Source organism: Meleagris gallopavo, chromosome 22, assembly GCF_905368555.1.
Source record: "Meleagris gallopavo chromosome 22, MGAL_WU_HG_1.1, whole genome shotgun sequence".
In the NCBI taxonomy this organism is placed as follows: domain Eukaryota; kingdom Metazoa; phylum Chordata; class Aves; order Galliformes; family Phasianidae; genus Meleagris; species Meleagris gallopavo.
This window is the reverse complement of record NC_139425.1, coordinates 11,356,081-11,376,631: the sequence shown is the minus strand read 5'-3', so window position 1 is coordinate 11,376,631 and position 20,551 is coordinate 11,356,081. Positions and strand designations below refer to the sequence as shown.

General features: G+C 46.8%; 2 protein-coding genes across 4 annotated transcripts in view; one reads left to right on the top strand and one right to left on the bottom strand.

Annotated features, from left to right (window-relative positions):
* Positions 1-4,352, top strand: part of VAPB (VAMP associated protein B and C) — a 35,470-nt gene extending 31,118 nt beyond the window's left edge. The window contains exon 7 of one of the 2 annotated variants that reach the window (XR_014887723.1): positions 1,251-4,352. The gene's annotated coding sequence lies outside the window, so the exon portion shown is untranslated. Of the gene's footprint in view, positions 1-296 lie in introns of both variants that reach the window. The other variant, XR_014887722.1, reaches the window with a different exon arrangement.
* Positions 4,353-4,878: 526 nt separating this feature from the next.
* Positions 4,879-20,467, bottom strand: APCDD1L (APC down-regulated 1 like). Of its 2 annotated transcripts, XM_085241406.1 has the most exons (5): positions 20,379-20,467; positions 19,875-20,079; positions 9,636-9,765; positions 8,761-9,319; positions 4,879-6,913 (listed from the first exon to the last, which is right to left on the bottom strand). In XM_085241406.1, the coding sequence occupies exons 2-5, from the start codon at positions 19,909-19,911 to the stop codon at positions 6,149-6,151; spliced, it is 1,491 nt and encodes a 496-aa protein (XP_085097532.1). In that variant the 5' UTR covers positions 19,912-20,079; positions 20,379-20,467; the 3' UTR covers positions 4,879-6,148. The 2 variants fall into 2 exon arrangements, with proteins under 2 accessions (XP_085097532.1, XP_019477860.2); XM_019622315.3 differs by lacking the exons at positions 19,875-20,079; positions 20,379-20,467 and adding an exon at positions 9,923-10,419.
* Positions 20,468-20,551: the final 84 nt, after the last annotated feature.

The following is a 20,551-nucleotide window of genomic DNA, read 5'->3' as shown; positions in this document are numbered from 1 at the left end:
ATTCTTATTATAACCTTAACTTAGCAGTCAGTATATTTACGTGGTGATGTGGTACAAAAGGGACCTTTAATGTCAATGGTGTTTGACACTGCACTCACCAAATACAAGAAGCTCTCTCTGTGTCATCCCTCTTAAAAAAAAAAAAAAAGTGTTATTTTCATCGTGTAATTGGAACACCTCCTTCATTCATGGGTGCAGTAGTGACCTGTGGAATTCTGAGCTCTTCACGCTGTCCTTACTTTGCTTTATGTTATGTCCCATCATGTCATATCTCACATTCTGTTTTCTATCTAAAGCAACTGAGGAAAAGCACAACCAAAGAGCCCTCTGTTTGGAATGGATGAGCACATAGGAGCAGCCCTCTGGACCTCATGTGTGCTGTGCAGCCGTACCACGAGCAGCATGAAGCAGCTCAGAGTTGCTTTTCAGTTCTGTTTGCAAATGGGTCAGCACCCATTACTCAGATCCTCAAGTGAGCAGGTTGAAAAAGGACAGGTGGTGAGTTGCAGTATGCACATCTGTGTTTTTAGGGTTTTTTTGTGTGTTGTTATTATTCAGAAACAAATACACAAAAAAAAAAAAAAAAGGTGACTGTGTAGGACTGGGATTAGATACATGCCATACCTGGATGTTACTCTTCTTTGCAACTGGATGCATTTCTACAAGTCTGATTTACTGTTGAGGAAATACATAAATCAATTGTGGGCATTTCAGAAAGAAAAGTGACTATTGAGCGAGGCTGCCTGCTCCTGCAGGCTGAAATCTGGCTCTTCTGCAGGTTTGCTCCATTAAGAGCTGACAATGGGCTGCAGTGCTGCTGTAAGCCATCAGAGGCAGTTAGACAAACAGAGGGGTTTGTTGTTCAAGCAGGGCAGTGCAGATCCTTTGCCCACATCCACCAGCGATTTCTGTGTTCCCCCAACTGCCTCATGTGCTCTGAATCACTTTGCTGATGGGTGTCAGTGCTGAAGGGACACAGCATTGTACTGCTGCCTCTTGTTTGGATGAGCTTCCAAGGACAAAGTAGTTGTGTTTCTGCTACTCAAATCTGCTTAACTGTAAAATTTGTTTTATCAATTGAGTGATTTTTAGTTTATTTTTTTTTACTGGATAAATGTAGGCTTTTCTTTGAAACAACACAAGTGAGAGCTGTTCAGAAGCCTCTTCCATGAAACATTCTGATATGCATTGTTACTTCAATATACCTATCATTGGCTCTGCTGTTCCCATGGCTTCATTTCCTTTTACAGAACTGCTTTCACGTTTTTACTTGGAAGAGTATACAAGTTTGAGAACTGTCCTAAGCTCCCACGGAGATGTTTTCCCCCTGGTCCAGGCCCAGGTTTGTCCTGAAGCATCTGCATGAATCTCTCGAGTCTGTGAGTAAAGAAACAAGGCTGCGTTTCCCTGAAGCAGATTTTGAACCTTGGATCTTTCTCCTATAATGTGTCATTGGAGAAGGGCCTTTTCCAGATGGCAAAGCAAAAGAAGATAAGAAAACAAATGAATTAAGGGATTAATTGAACTTGCGTATTACAAGTTGACATTATACATCTGGCTTTTCTGTTTATATTTCTCCATTGGTACACTTCATTCTCATTTAATAAGTTCCTAATTCTTTTTTTCAAGCTTTTGAAGTGCCTACAAAGAGCTGAGGAGCAGCCTGCAGGGAAGTGCTGTCCCCGGTTTTGCCGTACTTTCTATTTTTTAATCTTTTTTTTTTCTTCATGGAGAAACTCGCAAAACCAGAAGAGCCTTCTGAACTCCCTCATGTTTGGGTTGGCACAACTCCCACGTGTAATTATCCTTACACAGCTACTTTTAGAAGGACTTTATTAAGGCCATACAAAGTCAGGAGCTGGGAGATGACAGAGCTGAGCTGCGGGTTTGGCTGCTTGGAGGGGGTGGGAGGTGGCTCTGATGTCCACTGCAGCACTGAGCTGCGGCTGACCAGAGGGTGTCCAGCAACAGCACTGCCTGGCACTGCATCAGCTGAAGTCCTCTTAAGATCTGTATAATTTGGTTTTTGAAAGGTCACCTGAATGAATGTGGCACAACACGGAACCCACCTGTACGTCAGGGCTGACTGCTGTGGGGCTGCAGGTGGAGCAGCAGCTGCTGTGTGTTTCACTGCCGTGCTGATCAGTTTGCTCCTGGTGTCCGGGTGCAGTCAGCCACCTCCTTTCTGTCCTCTGCTGCCTCAGTGCAGTGTCAGTAGTCAATATGAGGCTTTTAGATTCAGTGTGGATCGGTTATCAGATGAAGCACTGACTCAGTGCGAATGAGTTTTCCAGAAGTGTTTTAATACTTTGTGCGTTGTTTCAGTGTTTGGGGGCAAATTAGAAAACATCGTGAGGCATTTTAAACACGGGCATGAGGATGGATCACTGGAAAAAGTCCCTGCTAATGCAGCTGTTGAGCAGATCCGACCCAAGGCTGAGTTGGCAGCTGTCCATCAGTGTGCTGCTCCGGGAGCAGAGCATCACAGAGGCTGTGCATTGAGTAAAGGTGGGGCTGGACGTGTGAGACTGATGCTCAGATGCAGTGCAGGAAGCTACTGAGTGTATGCAGAATGCTTGAACTGTGCTGCTTTTTTTCTTCTTCTGTTTTTGGAGGTAGTGCTTTTCATCATTTTAACTATATTAGAAGTTCAGAGGAAGGCTTTGGAGACACGTGTGGCTGTATCACTGACTTCCAGCTGGTCAAACAGCCCTCAGCTTGCTTTTTCTTCGCAGCTACAGCAAGAAGGCACGTGTGTACTTCAGAGCCGGACAGAGTTCAGTTGTCAGATCTGATGCTTGTTACGTCCTTGATTTTAATACAGTGTTAGGCATAAAGGTATTTGCTTTTGTCCTGGTTGTGCTGGCTGAGGAGAAAGGAATCAGAGCACCAGGAGTTGGTGCTCCCTGGGGGATCCCCCCTGCATTCAGGCGTAGGCCTGCAAGCTGCCAGGGAACCTACGTGGTGCTTCCAAAGGGCACAGCTCAGCAAATTCAGCATTAAATCTGCTGGTGAAGAAGAAATTAGATGGCAAGCAGAATTCGAACTGGCAGTTTTCTATGAGAAAGGTAGGAAATGGCCCAACCTCAACAGTTTGGCAATTAAGGAAGAGAACAACTTTGGCAAAAAGCCCATCCTATTTCTGTGATGAATGAGGGGGAAAGTAGATGTAATATAAAACAAGAAAAAGGGAAACTGACAGCAGTCAACACGAAGGATAAGAGTTATGAAGTGTAGAAAATTAATAAGGAAAGCAATAGCCAAAGGAAAAGAAAAATGTATGGGCTCGAGTGCTTGGGGGGAAGGAGGGGGGTGAAGAGCTGAGGTACCGAGGAAATCTTGGCAGGAGATAAGGGTTGTTTCTGGATGCAGGTGGTGAAACTGCTAGTGATGAGCTAGGAGAACTGGAGAGCTGATGTCATTCATTAGCAGTGCTTAACATTCAAAGTTAGCATCTTTAAATTCAGTCTATAAAACTTCTGTCAGTACTTCTAAGGGAGATGTCTGAGGCCATCTCTGCTGATGAGGGTGGCATACAACCTGGGGTGACCGGGTATGTGCTTGCTTAGGGATGAAAAAGGAGATGAACACTAATGGAGGAGCATCATGTAAATCACTTATTTCATCCTGTCTTTATTTCTCTTTTTTCTTTGGGATTAATGTGGATTGAGTGTAGCTGGACCCCCAGCAAAGCCTGGTGTTCTGTGAAAATCGCACATTTCAGAAGTGGTCCTTGCAAGAGAACCACAGTGAAGTGGGGATGCTCACAGAAGGCTTCTGCAGGGATCTGATACAATTCAGTGCTTCCAAACCACTGAAAATACACCTAAAATCGCTACTGAGGAAACAGTAACGTGATGAACATCTCTGTGCTCAGAGTCAGAGAACGGGAGCTCCACCTGTGCTCCCAGTGCAGTCCCAGGGTGAAAAACTGACAAAGGTCAGTTGTTTTGAATTATCCCTGGCAGTGATTGTACTTCTGTATGTCTCAGCTATGAGACGGGCATTTTTGATGCAATTTGGATATTTACATGTTGAGAGAGAAGCTGGATAGTTGGGATAGATGCAAAAAGAGACTCAAAACTTACTAAATTACTAGCAGAGTGTGAAAGGCCGTAGAGGGAGAGAGAAAACTGGTTGGCTGAGTTTATCTTGATGACAGTGCACGACTACCTTCACGCACAGAAAATACCAAACACCACTCTCTCTTTGATCTTAGCAAAATGAGCAAAACAAGATTCACTGTCAGATTGGAAAAAAGGCACAAATTCTTGAGAGAATAACTGTATAATTTAGAAATGTTTCTCCCAAAACTGTGAAAAGAACAATAAAAGTTGCTATGTTTATGCAGATAGCATTTTCATGGCTTTTTTTTCCTTTCCGAAGTGTGAAGCGCTGTGCAGGGCTGTGCTCACTGCTGCAGAGCTGAGCAGTGCTGAGCACCACGGCTGCTGCAGGGAGCTGGGGGTCCTTCTCCAGTTTTGAGTATTGTAACCTCCTACATTGCATTAATTGGTGATGGCAAACAGCTCTGCTATGGAAAAAACTGCATGCAGCTTCAATGAGAGGCAGTGCTGCTATGCCTCAGTCATACATTGCACCTTCCCAGGGTGTCCCAAGTTGACAAAAGCCCTGTTCCTTATGGTGCACTTCAGTTCTTCAAATGTTTGCCCACACATCTCCATGCAGCAGCGAGCAACAAAGCACAACAAGCTTTGGCAACGAAGGGAGGCGTTGTGCCTGCTGAGCTAAACCCTGGAGCAGTTTCCACTGATCACAGATGGAACTGAAGGCAGACGAGCCGAGTTTGGCCACTGTGCACATCAGAGATGTGGCTGCTTACGTGGGCCTGGAACATGTGAACATGCTGACAACATGTATGTCACAACTGTATGCATTTAATAAGCATCTCATCTGAATTATTAATGTAAGTTCCCCCAAAAAAGTACTTTGATGCTATAAAACCCATAAATTATTTAAGTACAAGCTGCAAGTTTGTAAAAACAGCATTAAGAAGGTAGCTATTGCATAGATGGTTTAACAAAAATATCCTTTGTAAGATATATAGGCTTATTTGGAGGGGTTTTAGCTACTGGAAAGACGTCTTCCCCAGGTAAGTTATATGCTTCTTGGCTGCAGCAAAGGGAATGTAATTTCTTACTTTCTCCTCCTTGCCAGCGGAGCTCTGGACAGTCTGACAGTGCTGCTCAGAGTTGTCTCCTCAGCGCATTGTTCACTGCAGGCAGATTTATAAACCATCTTCAAGTGAACGGGATGGCAGTGACAGTCCAACTAATACGACAGCTGGATTAACAGCCAATGCACTCAGAAGAGGAGACAGTGAAAATATACGGCCTGAGAAGACCTGAGTGATCTGCTTTGCTCACTGCCTGTGAGTGGGAGCTGCGATTGGCAGTGCCAAAATAGTGCAGCAAGGATGCAGTGTCTGCAGCTACAGAATGCTGGGAGTTGGCACTGCTATGCACAGGAGCTTTTTCTATTTACTGTAGCTTTTCTTATGACCAGAGTCAGGCATAGAAGTCTGTCAGGTGATGCTCTGGGATTGCTGCTCTGCATCTCCACATGTATGTACATGTGAAAACTGCAGAAAACATCTGTAAACTGAGAGGCATCGTTAGCTGTGTCCTTAGTGAGAGCACTTGCTGACACTGTATCTGGTGCTGACGGACACTGCAGATCAAATTTGCACAAACAGCAATAAGGACTATGGCGGAGGGAGCTTAACCTCAAAAAAAACTCAGCAGCTGACACTGGATGTTTGAATTACACCTGAACTAAGCCCTTGATTAAATCTTAGCAGTGCCAAAAGCGTCAGTTGCAATTGATGTTGCTCTTTTTCCCCTCATATTGCTGAAGTACTTATTGCAATGTGCAGTGCATCCATGTCACTACATTACATTGGTATGCAAAGACGAGGGGAGATGAGGCAACAAAGCCATCAGGCAGTACGTGGTCAGGCACATCTTCTTGGCTTCATTCACTGTTCTTTGTTTTTTGCCTTCTTTTTTTTCATTTAAAGTGTTTCCAAGTCTAAGTAAAACTGGTTCCAGATGTGCTCAGTTGGAAGTTACAAAAATCATACTAGCACCAAGACTATCTGGGTTCTGTGCTGTACCTGAATAGAGAGCTAGTCCCATCTTAACACCTGCAGTGCTATCAACAGTAAGAGGGCCACAGGCAAAGGTTTTAGTTCTTCACTGCCGTTTGCACCCTCTTTCCCCACATATTTCAGACTATAGTAGTTAGGGAACTCCTCTGATGCACCCGCGCACTGAACCAGGGGCGCCTGGTAGGACGTGGGCCGTTTGTCGGGGCGGTCAGGGCTGGATCCATCCGTGGGCCTCTCACCGGTGTACAGCAGGCTGCGCCCCTTGGGGTCGTGCTCTGTTCTGAAGAGCTCATACTCCGTGTGGGGCAGCCTGATGCCCAAAGCCAAGCAGCCGTTGGTTGGCGTTATATCCTGCTCCACGCCGGCGCTCCAGGAGCTTGCGAGCCCACAGCTCCCCGGTTCGGAGGAGTTCAGCATCATCACCGTCACCTGATCCATGGGTGTCACCCGTGCTTGTGTGACTTTGAAAGCCAGCTCCGTGCCCCCTTTCACCTTGGAGGAGGGGACGCCCTGGGTGTAACGCCCAGATGCGTAAATGGTGAAAGTGGGCTGCTTGCAGAGCGGGTCGGAGTAGTGGTAGTAGTAGCCCTGCCAGGTGTGGTTGCTGCCGTGGAAGATGAAGTACCGAGTGAGGAAGAGCACGGCAGGGCGCACCTCGCAGCGGGTGCTCACCCAGCTGCCGCTCAGCTGCACCGGCAGCTCGCCCTGGGCAGGCAGGATGGGCGGGTGGTGCTCGTCAGCTCTGTAGATAGCCCCGCAGGCCGGGCAGGGATGCGTGTGGTGCTGCAGGAGACAGAAAATTTTCATGTCAACCGATATGATGAAAAAAACCCTTCTCAAAAAAACACTATTTAAAAATCCCACACTCCCCGCTCCCACAGCGGCACGTTCGACTGCAACAAACTCAATCCAAGACATCTCAGTAGGTTAAGAGTGATGAAGAGCTCTGTGCCATTCTGAGCTGAGGCTTCGCACGCAGCAGTAGAGCTGGACAAGGCCAAGAGCTGCTGCAGAGTGCAGCCCTGCGCCTCTGCCGTCCTTTGTCAAGTGCCAGAGGGTTTGGGGCAGCCTGGAACACCTTCTGGCACTCTGTGCATCACAACTGCTTTAGTTTTCATTAAGCAGGGTTGGAATGTTGTATCGTTTTCCAGAACACGAGCTAATCTTTGCTGAACCACTACATGCAGCAAGGTTAAATAACTCAGTAGTTAACTGGAGAGGGGGTAATTTACATGCGAGTTGATTGGAGCCTACTGTAATTTAGTCATTTTCAGTTTGTTTTACTGCTACTGTCACATTAATGAGTGCTGACAGTACACAGTACATTATGGCTAAATAATCCCAGAAGTTGGCAAATGTATCTGCTCTCCTTAGACAGGAAATTCTTTGATAATGAAAGGTAATTTGGGGAGAATGGGTTTCTTTAAAAGAGGTATAAATTTAAGGGAAAACGAGTGATATTTTCATCAAGAGGGTTAAAAAATAATTCCTAGCATAGCTCTGCTGCTCTCACTAGCACAGGCAAAGGAATATGAGTCCAGTTGACAAAAAAAAAGAAAAAAAAAAAGGCTGTGCCCCATGAACTGATCACTATGGACACAAAGCCAACTGTCGGACTCCCTCAGCCTTCTCACTGCCATGTGAAGAATTCTTAATGTATGGCAGTTTCTAATGACCGCCAAGTGGTGACATCATGTGCGGGGTGCATTGGAGAGCTGTGAGCTGATTAATTACAGTGCTATACTCAGAGAGTGGATTTCAGTATCTTTAAGTTTGGGTTTAAATTAACTTTTAGAAGTGTTTATATTTACCATCTGGTTTTGCTCATATATATGGGTTTGGCCCAAGATAACAGAGTTTTTACCAATTTGGGAAGGTTACTTTGGAGGAGGGGGGGTGCTGCTCTGTGGTTTTCTTTTTCCAAGCTCAGCTGCTGTCATCTGGGGCATGGGGAAATGCTGCCCCCCACAATCTCCACCGAAAAGAACTTTTTTACCTCAGTTAACTCAGTTCCATCTGGCAAAATGCAGAGAGGTTTCCCCCCCATCTCACTGCTCAGTCATTTCTGAATGGATCAGACATGATTCAGATGAAAATGTGTTTTCCTGGAGATAAAGCAACCTGCTGCAACATATGAAACAAAACAAGAAGCAAGCAGGGCTCCTGTTCAGCTCTATTTCTGTCACAGAGAACGCTTGGTTTCAGTGTAATAGCATTTCTCCTCTAATGGCATTACACAGAGCAGTAGCAATTTAATGGCGGACATTGGCTTCCTTGCTCCTCTGAAACTGAAGGACATAACAGCGAGGGATGGGAGGCAAACAGCAGAGTGGGCAGCAACGTGCAGCCCGAAGCCTTCACTGCCTGTGGGGCAGGAAACCAGGAAATTGCATTTCCGAGGAGAACACAGAGCCAAAGAAAAGCCATTAACTGCAGCCCCATGCCAAGGCAGCCTTACTTCTCGTGCTTTCTGAGCGCTCGCCCATCCCACTCCAGCAATCAGGAAGGGATGGGGGAACCTACATCTCCTCCTGGGGTCTGTGGCGCTCAACGTGCAGGCAGTCAGTACTTTAATAGCACAAAACCAAGGAGCGCTTTGCGAAGCCCACGGGCTGGGCACTCGCACTTACCACGGCACTCTGCAGCGGACGCTGGTAGCCCGTCGGGCGGTAGTGCAGCCGCTCCAGCCAGTCAGTATGGATGTCTCCCAGGTACAGCTCCTCCACCAGGCTGCTGCCGCTCTGCTGCGGCCCCGGCAGGGGTTGGCGGTGCGTCTCCACCCGCACCAGGCTCAGCTCGTGCATGGCGAAGCCCAGGGCCGCGGTGCAGTCACGCTCGGTTTTGGCACTCAGCAGTTCGTAGAGGGCTCCGGGGGCCCAGGCACGGCCTGGGGGCAGGAAACCGCCGCAGCCCTCACCCGAGCTTTGGTTGATGCGGGAGGCCGCCTCCCGCATGGCCTTCTGGCTGTGGAAAACGATGCCCACCTTGTGCAGGTGGTAGTCGGCCTCAGTGGCCCCGCGGGTGATCCAGGAGGCTTGGCGTAGCCTCAGCTTGCCCTTGATGACCAGCGAGTAGGAGGGCTCGCGGCAGGACGGGTCCCAGTAGTAGAACTGGAAGGCCTTGAAGAGGCGATTGGCGTAGAAAAGGTAGGAGCGGGTGAGGAACTCCGGCCCCGGCCGCACCTCACACCTGAGGACAGAGGCAGTGCAGAGTCATTGGTACGGCAATGGGCGCCTTGTGGGGAGCGGGGCTGGGGTGGGGGGAATGGGGAGCACGGGGGGAGAGGGGCAGGAGGAGCAGATTTCGAGGTCTTCTTTAAGAGCCACTGCCAAAATGCGACGGTGCAGTGGCGGTTCACGGGTGTGACGTGATGCTTTGTGCCCATCGAGAAAATGGGATGGAGGGACTCTGGAGCCCGCTCTGCCCCGAGGCCCATTGAGGAGGGAGGCTGAGGGGTCGGGTCGGGGTGGGCTGGGGTTCCCGCCGCCCGCGGGGCCTTCCTTACCCGATGGAGATCCAATGGCCCTCCAGGCGGGGCGGGAGCCGCGCCTCGATCCTGGCGCCGTCCTGCAGGTGGCGGAGCTGCTGCCGGCACCGCGGCTCCCAGCGCAGCGAGCGCTCCGCGACCGCGTACACTGCGGGGAGAGGCGGGGAGACGGTCAGTACACACACACACACATACACACAATACACATATACACACACATACAGACATACATACATACGCACGCACGCACGCACCGCAGGGCCCCGCACACAGACCCCGCTGTTGCCGGCTCCCAGCTCCAGTACCTGAAGCCATCGCTCTGTCCGTCGGCGCAGCTGCCGCCCTTTGTTCCCGCTCTCTCCGAAGCCGCTGCGGCAGCGCCTAACCGATGCGGGAATTACGGCATGGGAACGGCGGCCCGCCTGTCGCCCGCCATAAGGACAGCACTTCTGTCACTTACCTCATTTCCCATAACAACGGATGTTATTGGCTATGGGAATGTGTGAGCACGCGATTAAACGCTGCAGACCTTTGCCTGCACGCACATAAATGCATATTCCTGTGCGTTATTTGCTCTTAGCAAACTCCTGCTGCCCTCCTGGTGAGTTTTCCTCAGGAAGGAAGGTGGAATTTGCCTCTTTGAAACCAGGGCCCAGCGAAGCTGCCACATCCCCACCGCTGTTCCTGCCCTACTCGTGCCCGTCCTGCAGCCCGGCTGGCCGTGGAACTTCAGACTGTCTGATGCACAAATTCAGTCACTTCTCTGCAGAGCGAAGGTTTTACACATCACAGGAACGGCGCCTTCAAAATGTGTGCAGATGTTAACACACAGACCCTGGAACGACCACAGGGAATAAGCGCACGGCACACAAAGCCCCAGCTGAGCAGGGGAGCATTAACAAGCAGCCGACCTACCCAAAGGCACTGAAAGCACTGCGGATGTTCTGTTACCTCACTGTGCGCTGCAGTGCAGGAACTGGCTGGAAAGATGCTTTATTGGTGCTGAGGGGTCTTCCTGGAGCAGACTCGCAATTGTTCTGTTTTAATCATCTGTAAAGGGCCTGACAAGGCAAGCAGGGATAGCCTGCTCCTTCTCAATTGCTTGCACTGCATTGTGCTTCCTAAAAATCAGTTCCTGCGAGCCCTCACATGAAAAGACAAACCTGAACGACAAAGCCCTGGCTACTGGTTAAGATTGCAGCCTGGTACCACCGTGGTACCAGGTGGCACCGTTTGGTTCTGCTCTCTCACCCACTGCTGCCAGAGCTCTGCTCCGAGAAGCCCCACTCCTGCTGCTTTCTCACTCAGCTGCAGAATAGCCAAGCTCCAGCTGCCCAACCTAGCACCAGGCCTAACTACTGGCAAAGCTGTTGGAGATTTTTCAGTTAAAGGACAGTCCAAACTGAATTACACTTAAAACATATGAAATAATTATCTTAGAGAAAACTGTAAACTACACAAATAGCTACACAAATAGCTCTAATTTGGGTTAGAGGTAATAGATAATATGGGCCAAATTTGGTCCTGCTTACAACCACAGAAGGGCTCTGGAGGTGTTAGTGCAATCTATAGTTATACCGAAATAACAGCAGTGAATACAGCCCCGTGCTGAACTTGCTAACTGCTGTGTGTGTGTGTTTATTGCAGCAGAAGCCTCAGTGTTTGACTGAACCCTTATTGCTGCTTTTGGCAGAGACACGAAAAGTCTGCATTATTTGAGAGCACAGACACTGTGGCAACATGATCACAAGATTTTGACACATTCAATAGGAAAGGGAATTTTTATAATCAGGATCAAACTCCATGGGGGGAAAAAAAAAAAGTGAGAGAGAAAAAGTAAAAATAAAAAACCTCTAGAATGTAAATATTTGACATGATGGGAATTCCTTGGGATTTTATCTTACTTAACTGTACACAAGACTCCAAGCTGAATGCATCCTCAAACCAAAAGCTACTGGATTGTATCCAAATTTTGTGGCTGCTTTTCTCTCTCAAATACTCCAGCCCAGCCCCACCAGATCCAAACAGTGTTTCAGCTTGGAAAAGTTCAATTCCAGACCTAAGATCTGTAGTTAGGGCACATTTTGATTTCAAGAGCAGCATAAAGTGGCTGTCACTCATGTGTCACTCATGTGTCACTCATGTGTCACTCTGTTACTCAGCCCCTGGGGACACACATCAGAGCAGCTTCTCTCTCCATCTTAAGAGAGACACAAGCTGACTGCTTCATAGAGTTCTTGGGCAAGGAGGGGGAAGGAATTAATGACAATTCATCTTCAAGACAAAAATACTCATTCATAGGAAAATCTAAAAAAAATCTCCAACTGTGATCTCTTCCACTCTCTCGTTATCCTGTCTGTCTGTATTGATTAACCACAAGCGTTTCCAGAGAGCTCCTCAGTGCAGCAGCTAGACAAAACAGGATCTTTTTCCAGCTTTCTGGTGCGTGCTGCATCCAAAGCACTGGCCCAAGGTCTCCAGGCAAGAGGGCTGCACAAGTACTCAAGCAATTAGGAACACCAGGCTGATCCCTGGAACCAGCAGAAACTGGACCAAGTCTTGAGACAACTGCAGTAGCAAATACTAATCAACTATTCCATACTCTCATTTGTATAAGCAACTTTAAGAAAAAAATCAGACCCACAGCATCAAATGATAGAAAGGCAGAACTGGAAATTCCTACGCAAAGTAAATTCTTGGTAAAATTAGGACGAAAGATTCCTAGGCAATGGCCAAGCCTGAAATGAGAACCTGCCACAGGAGCTGTGCTACAGAAGTACTCTTTGCTGCAGATTCAGATCCATTTCTCCATTTTGAAGGAAAAAAAATACCATCCATGAGATAAATACTGCAATATGCTCTGTTGGAAACAAACCTTGTTTGTGTTTCTCCATGCAGATTGACTTTGGAAAAAAGCAAAGTTGAGTCACACATCTGTTCCTTTATAAATGGAGGAGAAAATGCATACATTAGAGTTTGCACCAAATTACTGAAGATGAACTCTTCTCCAGAGCTAGATTGCTTAATCTGTTATGTTATTGCCTCCTATTGCCAGAATTTATTATTTCCAGTTATAAATCTAATGTTTCAGTTAGTCACCCATTCACAGGGATAAGATCAGTGCCTGAAGTCATGTAGCATTTCACATTTCTTCATTTAGAGATGACCTAAAGCCTTTGATATTTTCTGAGGAATGTTCAGACTGGAATGAAATGGGTGATAAGAAACTTATCAATATATTCTGCTTAAGTAAATTGTACTTATCCACACAGACTTCATTAACAGAGCAAAACAGTGTTTCCTTAGCATTTTTCTCTCCTGAGAGCATGCAGAATGGATTTTGGGATAGCCACTAAAGGAATAAGCATTTTTTCAAAAGCAAAGATGTCTGTATTAAGCAAATCAATTTCTTTTGCATTTGTGTGCAGATTAAGTCAGCGGTGCTTTTTATTCACTCAGAATAAGGCATTCCCAAGAGAACAACTCTGTGGGAAGAGATATATTTTATTTTATGATATTATAAAGTTATAAAACTTAAATATAACCCACTGGGGGTGGAACAGTGTTTCACTGTACAACTTTGCATTTTGTTTGCATTCAAACTGAACCCAGTTTTGGACAGGACTTAAGCACATGCTTAAGTCTAATTGGTTTCAGTGAAACTTAAGCACGAGCTTCAAATTAAGCCAGTTCATGAGCATTTTTCCTGATTAGTAATGCCTCCCTGAATTGAAGCCAGAATGTGGTCAAGTGGTTGAGGGACGATGCCAGTGCTTTCACTGGAGTTCTGTATGGCTTCTGGAAAAGTATTTCTATTATTCATCCCTTATTTTTCAGTAAAATGGGCATATGTAGAGCTGTTTCACTAGACAGATGCTCAGCCTGTGCTACTTGCAAAAAGCTTTGAATTCACCAGATGTTTCTTTGTGTTCCTTGAAGAGTGGCACAATGAACACATTGGATATGTTAGCTATCACTGCAGAGCATCCCCTTGTGCAGTACAGAGCATGACCGCATTCTGCAGATCCTAAGAGGGAACTCAACTCACTCAAAAGTCCCAAACAGCTCAGGGTTTCGGAGAACTTTTTGAAACAACTTCACCACATAAATTTAAGCATACTGGAAAACAAGCTCAGACACTTTACCCTGTCTTCTGTGGCTGTGATCATTGTCTGATCTGTCTCACATCCACAATTAAAATAGTGGAGCACTTGTGGTGAGCTGTCTAGAGGTTTTTAAGGCACTAGAGAAGTAAATATTTTGCTCTTGGAATCATGGAACCATTTATTTCTCCTGTAAGTGTCATGTCCAGAGGTAGATGACAAGACAAATGGAATTTGTAGGAGGGAAAGGGAGAAGGGAGAAGATATTCTCTCCTGCATGTCAAAGATCTTCTTCAGTATAAACTATATTTAAATAAAAAGGCTCTTAAAACTGCTCTCTCTGGCTGTTTACACTGAAGAAAACCAGACCTGACACTGTAAATAGGATTGCAGGGCTCGATCCCGCTTTCATTGGAGTCATAAATAGGAAAGATCCCATGACTGTGACAACACAGCATCAGGACCTTATTCAGAAAGTGCCCTTCTCCATAAACTGGCATGAATACTGCAGTGAAAGAATACAGGAATACAAAGGAGAAATGGGGTATGGCACGTTCTCTCCCCAGATGGAGCAAACAAAGCAGGGCACACCGCAGCTGGCATAGAGGACTATGGCGGCACGAGAAATAAAAGCTCTGGCGGCAGATGCCAGTACACATTCCCCAGAGAGTTACTGTCAATCACCATGCCATGCTTTTCAGTTCCAGCAGAGCCCTTCCTGACGCTCGCTGCCCTAACAGACACAGGTCCTGCCGCCCCACGCCACTTCTCCCTCCTTTCTCCCACCGCTCAGGTGGCATCAGGCAGCCTCAGGAAGGGGAGACTCGTGCTCTTCCTCGCCTAGACCAGCCAGTGTCAAAGACTCAGTCAAAAACAGCTGAGCAGCACCACATGGCCCCCACAGGCAGCAGCGGCCTGCATGCAGTCAGGAGCCTGCCTGCTGCCAGCACTGTGCCAACCCGAGCCACAGGAACCAACAGCCAGAGCACCAAGGGTTAATGAGCAGAGTTGTGAACTAATGGGATAACTGCTACATGCCTTCTTTTTGGTAAGTCACCAAAAAATCCTGTTATTTCAGACAGCATGGACACATTGTGACCTGTGTTAAATCCTGAGCAGTACTGCCACAGGTGTCTGGCACAGAGAAATGTAGAAGGAAAAGGCAAAGAACACTGAAGGATGAAAGGAAATGCTTCAATTTTTTCTTCCTTGAACACTGATGAGAACTTCAGTTTGGTTTTGGTGAGATCCCAGTGAGACACCTGGACGGTGAGAGATGGGTGAGAGCTGGAGAAGGGAAAGCAAACCAGCTCAGCCCCATGCTGAACAATACCCCAGGGGTAAAACCATGACTCAGTTAAATTCTAACCAGAATTCATGTTCTAACCAAATGGGAAATAGGACATCTATCTTCCTGAAGTTACGCAAGATGAAAACTTAATAGAGAATACAGTGCATGGTTTTGAAAGTAATGGCAGACCATCATTGTGAATCTGTGGCACATCCATGGAGTTTTGGCAATACCCTCCAAGCCCTGCACAGACACTTTACCAGTGGCTATTGTGGCTGCTTTTAATAGTGATGGCTAAGCATATTTTCTCCCAGAGTGCTTTGAAGAGTGGAACTGGCAACCAGGCAATGGCTTGGCTATAAAATGCCAACCTCATTTTAAACATCTAAATCACTCACATGGACCATAAGCACAGAGAGGACCACCCACCACATAACATTAACATAAATATAGCATTCCCCCCAAGCAAAATGAGCAACTGGGACTGGCAGGAGCTGAGAGCAGAACAACAGAAAACGATTAGGGGGTGGGAGAGATTGAGTTACGAAGCAAGAATTAAAAGAGCAGAGCACATGCAGCCTGGCTGAGTGACAACTGGGGAGAGAGATGGACATGATAACAGCCTATAAATATTCACAAAGCATAAACACCAAGGAAGGGAAGGAATTCCTTACAACGAATAAAGAGGTTCTGTTGGGATTGAATGAAGAGTGAAAAAAATGTGCCTTGTATATCAGTGTGAACTTCTTGAGGCACAATCTAGTAGGCAGCACAAGTCCACTTGCTTGGCAGGATTTTGAAGGATTGAACAAAGCTTTAGTACAGCAGGGAATAACCCGCTCTTGGCAGGGAGCTGGCGGGATGCTGAGAGTGGCCTTTCAGTCTCCCACTGCCATGGAGTGCTCCCGGTCCTCAGCTCCCACGGGAGACAGCTGCTCTCCTGTGTAAGCTCATTGTTCGCCCTCCTCCTCATCAAGATCGCCTCGGTGGGTTCAGAAATTCGTGCCAGAGGCACCAAGGCATTTAGGCACTTAAAGATATAAACAACTGCAATAGGTTCTAACTGCTGGACACAGCTGGGAATCCCAGTATGTCCCTGCAACTCACTGTTGGAAACCTAAGACCAGGAAATTAGATTATAAACCCTCTAAAGCAAGAGCGATCCTTTTGTTCTCTCCGTATGTAGCACCTAACACAATAGGAGTCTTGGCACTGCAGCAAAGATACTGTTTATAGTAATAAAAACAGGATCTAATGGGATCTAATAGTCTGGGGCTACTTGGCCCACGCAAAGCAAAAGGATGAGGAAGGCATTCAAAAGCACTCATAACAGAGGGTATTCTCAGAAAAAACAACGTTCTGCACATAGGTGGTAAACTGATACACGTTCCATCCCAGAAACACTCATGTGTTTAACAAAGAATCACAAGTGACCATAGAAAAATCTTACTTGTTCAGCTGAAGCAGAGAATTACAGTTACTTCTAACATGTGTTTTGGGGTCTGGGTGTGGTTTCTAGATAGCTTGAAATTTCAGTCTACTGTTTTGCCTGTCAACATCAGCCAAGTTCTGGTGTGTTCCAGCTCCACTAAACACAGCTGACAGATGCTGAAATCAAAGTTGACATTCAACCTACACACTGTATAATCCAATAACAGGACTTGTGCTACTCACAATTAACAAAACTTAGGACTTTTTTCACAGCAAAACAAACAAGGAAAACTGAGCTGCTCTCTGAAAAATCTCTGAAAAGCTTTATAAAGTCTAATTATGATTTTGTATTAACAGGTTAGAAGAGATACTTAAAAGCCATAATCTGCCAATGTCCAGCACCTGTGGCTTCAGTAAGAGCATGACCCAGGTAAATGCATTTCTCTTAGTGGGAAGCTGGGTGTATAAGCAGATCCCAGAGTACAGGGGCAAAAGCTCTTTGATGTGGACAAGACCAAAATGTCGTATGTTTGACAGTGCTTCATATCAGTGCAGAAGAAACCATGGGGAAGTTTTCCAGTGATTGATCAAATGGTTGCACTCAAGTTTAAATTTATGGGCTAGACTCAAGTAAATTTCTTTGAACAGTCAGTGCTGAAGTTTCTCCTGTTGATTTATGTACCAGCACAGCAACTGTAAGACGAGAGACATTACTGAACTGATGCAACTGTCTCTAACAAGGCCATGGGAGTTGAGCTTCATTGCAGCATTCCCAGGTTCAGGTCAACTCAAATCATGATGATTTTGATGAAAGTGAGAAAACATCAGCATGAAAGACCTTATTATCACACCATCACAGTGCTAAAATTAATGATGGATTTCAACCCTTTTATCACTTAACAATCTGGAGTCTTAGAATTTCAAACAGATTTTTTTTTTTCTCAATACACAGAAATAGAACTTTCCCAATTTCACTCTTTACAGCATGAGACCGTCAAACTCTCTAAAGGGAAAAAAAAAAAACAACCAGCAGATTGCAGATTACTAATACCTCAGATGTTACACAATTTAAGCAGGGTAGAGAGGGGGAGCAGTCATATGAATCATGTTTTCAGTTTCTGGCAGCAATCTTAGCCTACAGAAAAAGGGTTACACTTTAAAATTCCCACTTTCTCACCGTCAGTTTCTTGGTAATATTGTATCTGAGATGCATTGTCTTAAAATGATGAAATTAGCAATTCTCTGTTTTCATGGCTTTATCGTCCTCAAGAAACAGGTAAGAAAACCAAAGGAACTGGCTGAGAGTGTTGTGTAGGTGCTTCCTAATTTTGAGGTTGATTTTAGCAGTGATTGTATCTCATCCATGAAAGCGTTGTTTTTACAGATGACATATGCTGTGTTGTGGGGAAACACAGGATCCCATTGAAAGCAGAATCTCTTTCCAAACTTTGTTCTGCCAGATGCAGCCTCCCCTAGCACTGGATTCCAGCTTTGGTTTTCTTCATAGCAATTTCTGGCTTTTGAAAATCTCCTTACTCAACAATTTGTGCTTGTGGGGAAAATATAGAAACCACACGATATTTTTTTTCACTTATGCTTTTTTCACATCTCAACCTTGTTTTTATCTATATTCACATACTTTGAACATGGCTAAGCTATAACTATGGAAGAACAAATAAAGTCAAATCACACAACCCAGCATAATATGTTAGTTGTTGATTTTTTGGCCAACTTGAGAACTGGAGAAGAAAAAAAATGCCAACTTGAAAAAATTACATTAGTAAAGTAAATATTGCCCAAATCAAACACTTGAACCAAAGACAATGATGTTAATTTAATAGTGGATATATACATGTAAGCATACATCTATATTTAATTCAGTGCTACTGTGTAGAGGATTCTCTTCCTATTCTTACAATTGAATGCAACTGCTGATCTTAACTTACCCCAACACAGTCATTTTCTAACCTAAAAATAAACTCTGAAAGTGTTAAAACCATGTAGGAGAAGCTACACATGAAAAATATCAGTGTCGTGTTATTGGAATGTAAAGACTTTAATGAAAGTTTAGGTACAAACTTAGCAAGTCTCTTGGGACATTCCTAAGAATGAGTGATTCTTTGCTGGAAGAAACTCCAAATTCAGGTCCAGTTACCTAACTAAAGTATTTTTTCAACTAATTATGCATTGGTGTCATGCTGATGTTCAGTTTCATGCAAAATTCCCAATGCCAGTCTCACACACACTGAAATCCCTGGCAAATCCCGCTTTGGTTTTAATGAGCTCTGGATCCAACGTAGCTATTTAAACACATCTTTTAGGGTCCAACTTCTGTTCTTACTGAAATCGGTGGAAATTCTGTCACTGACATTAGATGGAAAAGCACTGGATTTTAATTTGATTGGACTAAAATTGCAGGACAATCTAAGAAAGCGGTATTCTAATTAGAGTTACATGAGTAACCTTACATAATGCAGTATAGCAGATCTCTGAGCAGCGCAACTGGAGCTAATGAAATCTCTAGAGGCAGAATATGTATTTCTCAACCTGTGGAAGCTTACATCTGGGGAACCACGTATGACAAAGATCCCAGATAAGGGAACAGACAAGTAACCTTATGGTACCATATAGTACCATGCTTTGAGACTTTCTGTAGTCTGGTCCATTACTCTCAGTGCAAATAATTTCCAACAGCTGTCACTACACGATTCCTCTGCAATGGTCACTAAATGGAGCCCAGAGTTTCACAGGCAGTCAGTGTGATATTTGGCTGTCCAGAGACTCAGATGAGCAAACTAAGTGGCAGAAAAGAATGGAAGAAAAGGAAACCCAGCTTCTACACAGGGGCACAGGGGCACGCTCCCCCCTTCCTTTCACCTGTCTGGGGGCACACAGCTCCAACCAAGGGTCTCCCAAGCATTTCCCAGGGCAACATCCGTGTGAGGATGGGGAAGCCTTCCCCAGGTTCTGCCCTCTGTCACCATCAGAAATCATTTTGCCTTTTTCACCGCTCTGTTGTCTTTGTTCTCCCACACGGTCTCTTCAGCCAGAACCTTTCCTTCTGAAACAGCTCCAAGAACTGTGGGGTTAAGTGAAGCCCTTTTGAAAGGCGGCCTCAAAGACGCAGCCTGTGCCTCCCGGAGGGTCCCACAGCCGTGTGCCGGGGGGGAGACGGCTTCTGCAGCTCTCCTTTACCAGGCAGGTGCCGGAGATCTGAAAACCCACCGGCACGGAACCACCCCCGGGACGCAGCGGGGCGGGCAGCGGGGCAGCGCCGGGCTCCTTCATGCTGTGCGGCGGGGCACCCCGTGCTGCAGCCCGTCCCGCCTCGCGGCTGCCTCGCGGGCTCCCTGCCGCCGGTGGGGATGGAGGCGGCGGGCAGCTCCCCACCGCCCTCTCCCACCCCCCGCCGCTCTGGGGGATGCCACCTACCTACGAGCAGCCCGGCGAGCCACCAGCACCGGACCATGGTGGACGATGCTCTGCTTCCTCGGCGGGAGGAGCGCGACCGTCGCCGGTGCCCGCGGAGCTCAGCGGGGCGCAGCGCGCGGCGGTGCGGCCATGGGACGTTCCGGTGCCCGCGGCGCGGCTCGGGACCGCGGCTGCAGCTCGGGGCCGGCTCGGGAGCAGTCACAAGCTTTCGAAGAGGGGTAAAAAAAAAAAAAAAAGATATTCAAAAAAAAAAAAAAAAAAGCAACCTATCCCGCCTACGCTGTGAAGTGCGTCCCCCCCGACTGCTGATAGCTTTAATGGAGTTTGGCAGCCACAGGTTCAAGTTGCCAGAAGAGGTGGAGACTCCGCCGCCCGCGCCCCACACGCGGCCGCGCATCGCACACGCGGAGGAGCGCTGCTCCGTCGCGGCGCCTCCGGGCGGGATCTCCGGGGCCGAGAGCCCCCCAGGCCGCGTCTCAGCCCCTCGGCGGGCATCGCGCCCACCTGACTGAGGGCCGCACCGGGCGCAGGAACAGTCGCTCTCCTCAGCGCGGCGCTCCGGAGCTCATCCCGCACAACCTCGCGGCCGCCATGCCATATGGCCCTTTGGGGACATCCGGCCTCGGTTCTCTTCACCTGAGGTCTTCAAGAGACGCCAGCATGAGCCCTGAAGAGCC

Bases quoted from the DNA above. Each gene is read 5' to 3' on its own strand.
- APCDD1L (XM_085241406.1), bottom strand. From the start codon at position 19,911: ATGGTCCGGTGCTGGTGGCTCGCCGGGCTGCTCGTAG. The intron at 9,766-19,874 runs GTAGGTGGCATC...CTCTCCCCGCAG, and splicing joins GCTCGCCGGGCTGCTCGTAG to TGTACGCGGTCGCGGAGCGC. The intron at 9,320-9,635 runs GTAAGGAAGGCC...CTCTGTCCTCAG, and splicing joins GGCCATTGGATCTCCATCGG to GTGTGAGGTGCGGCCGGGGC.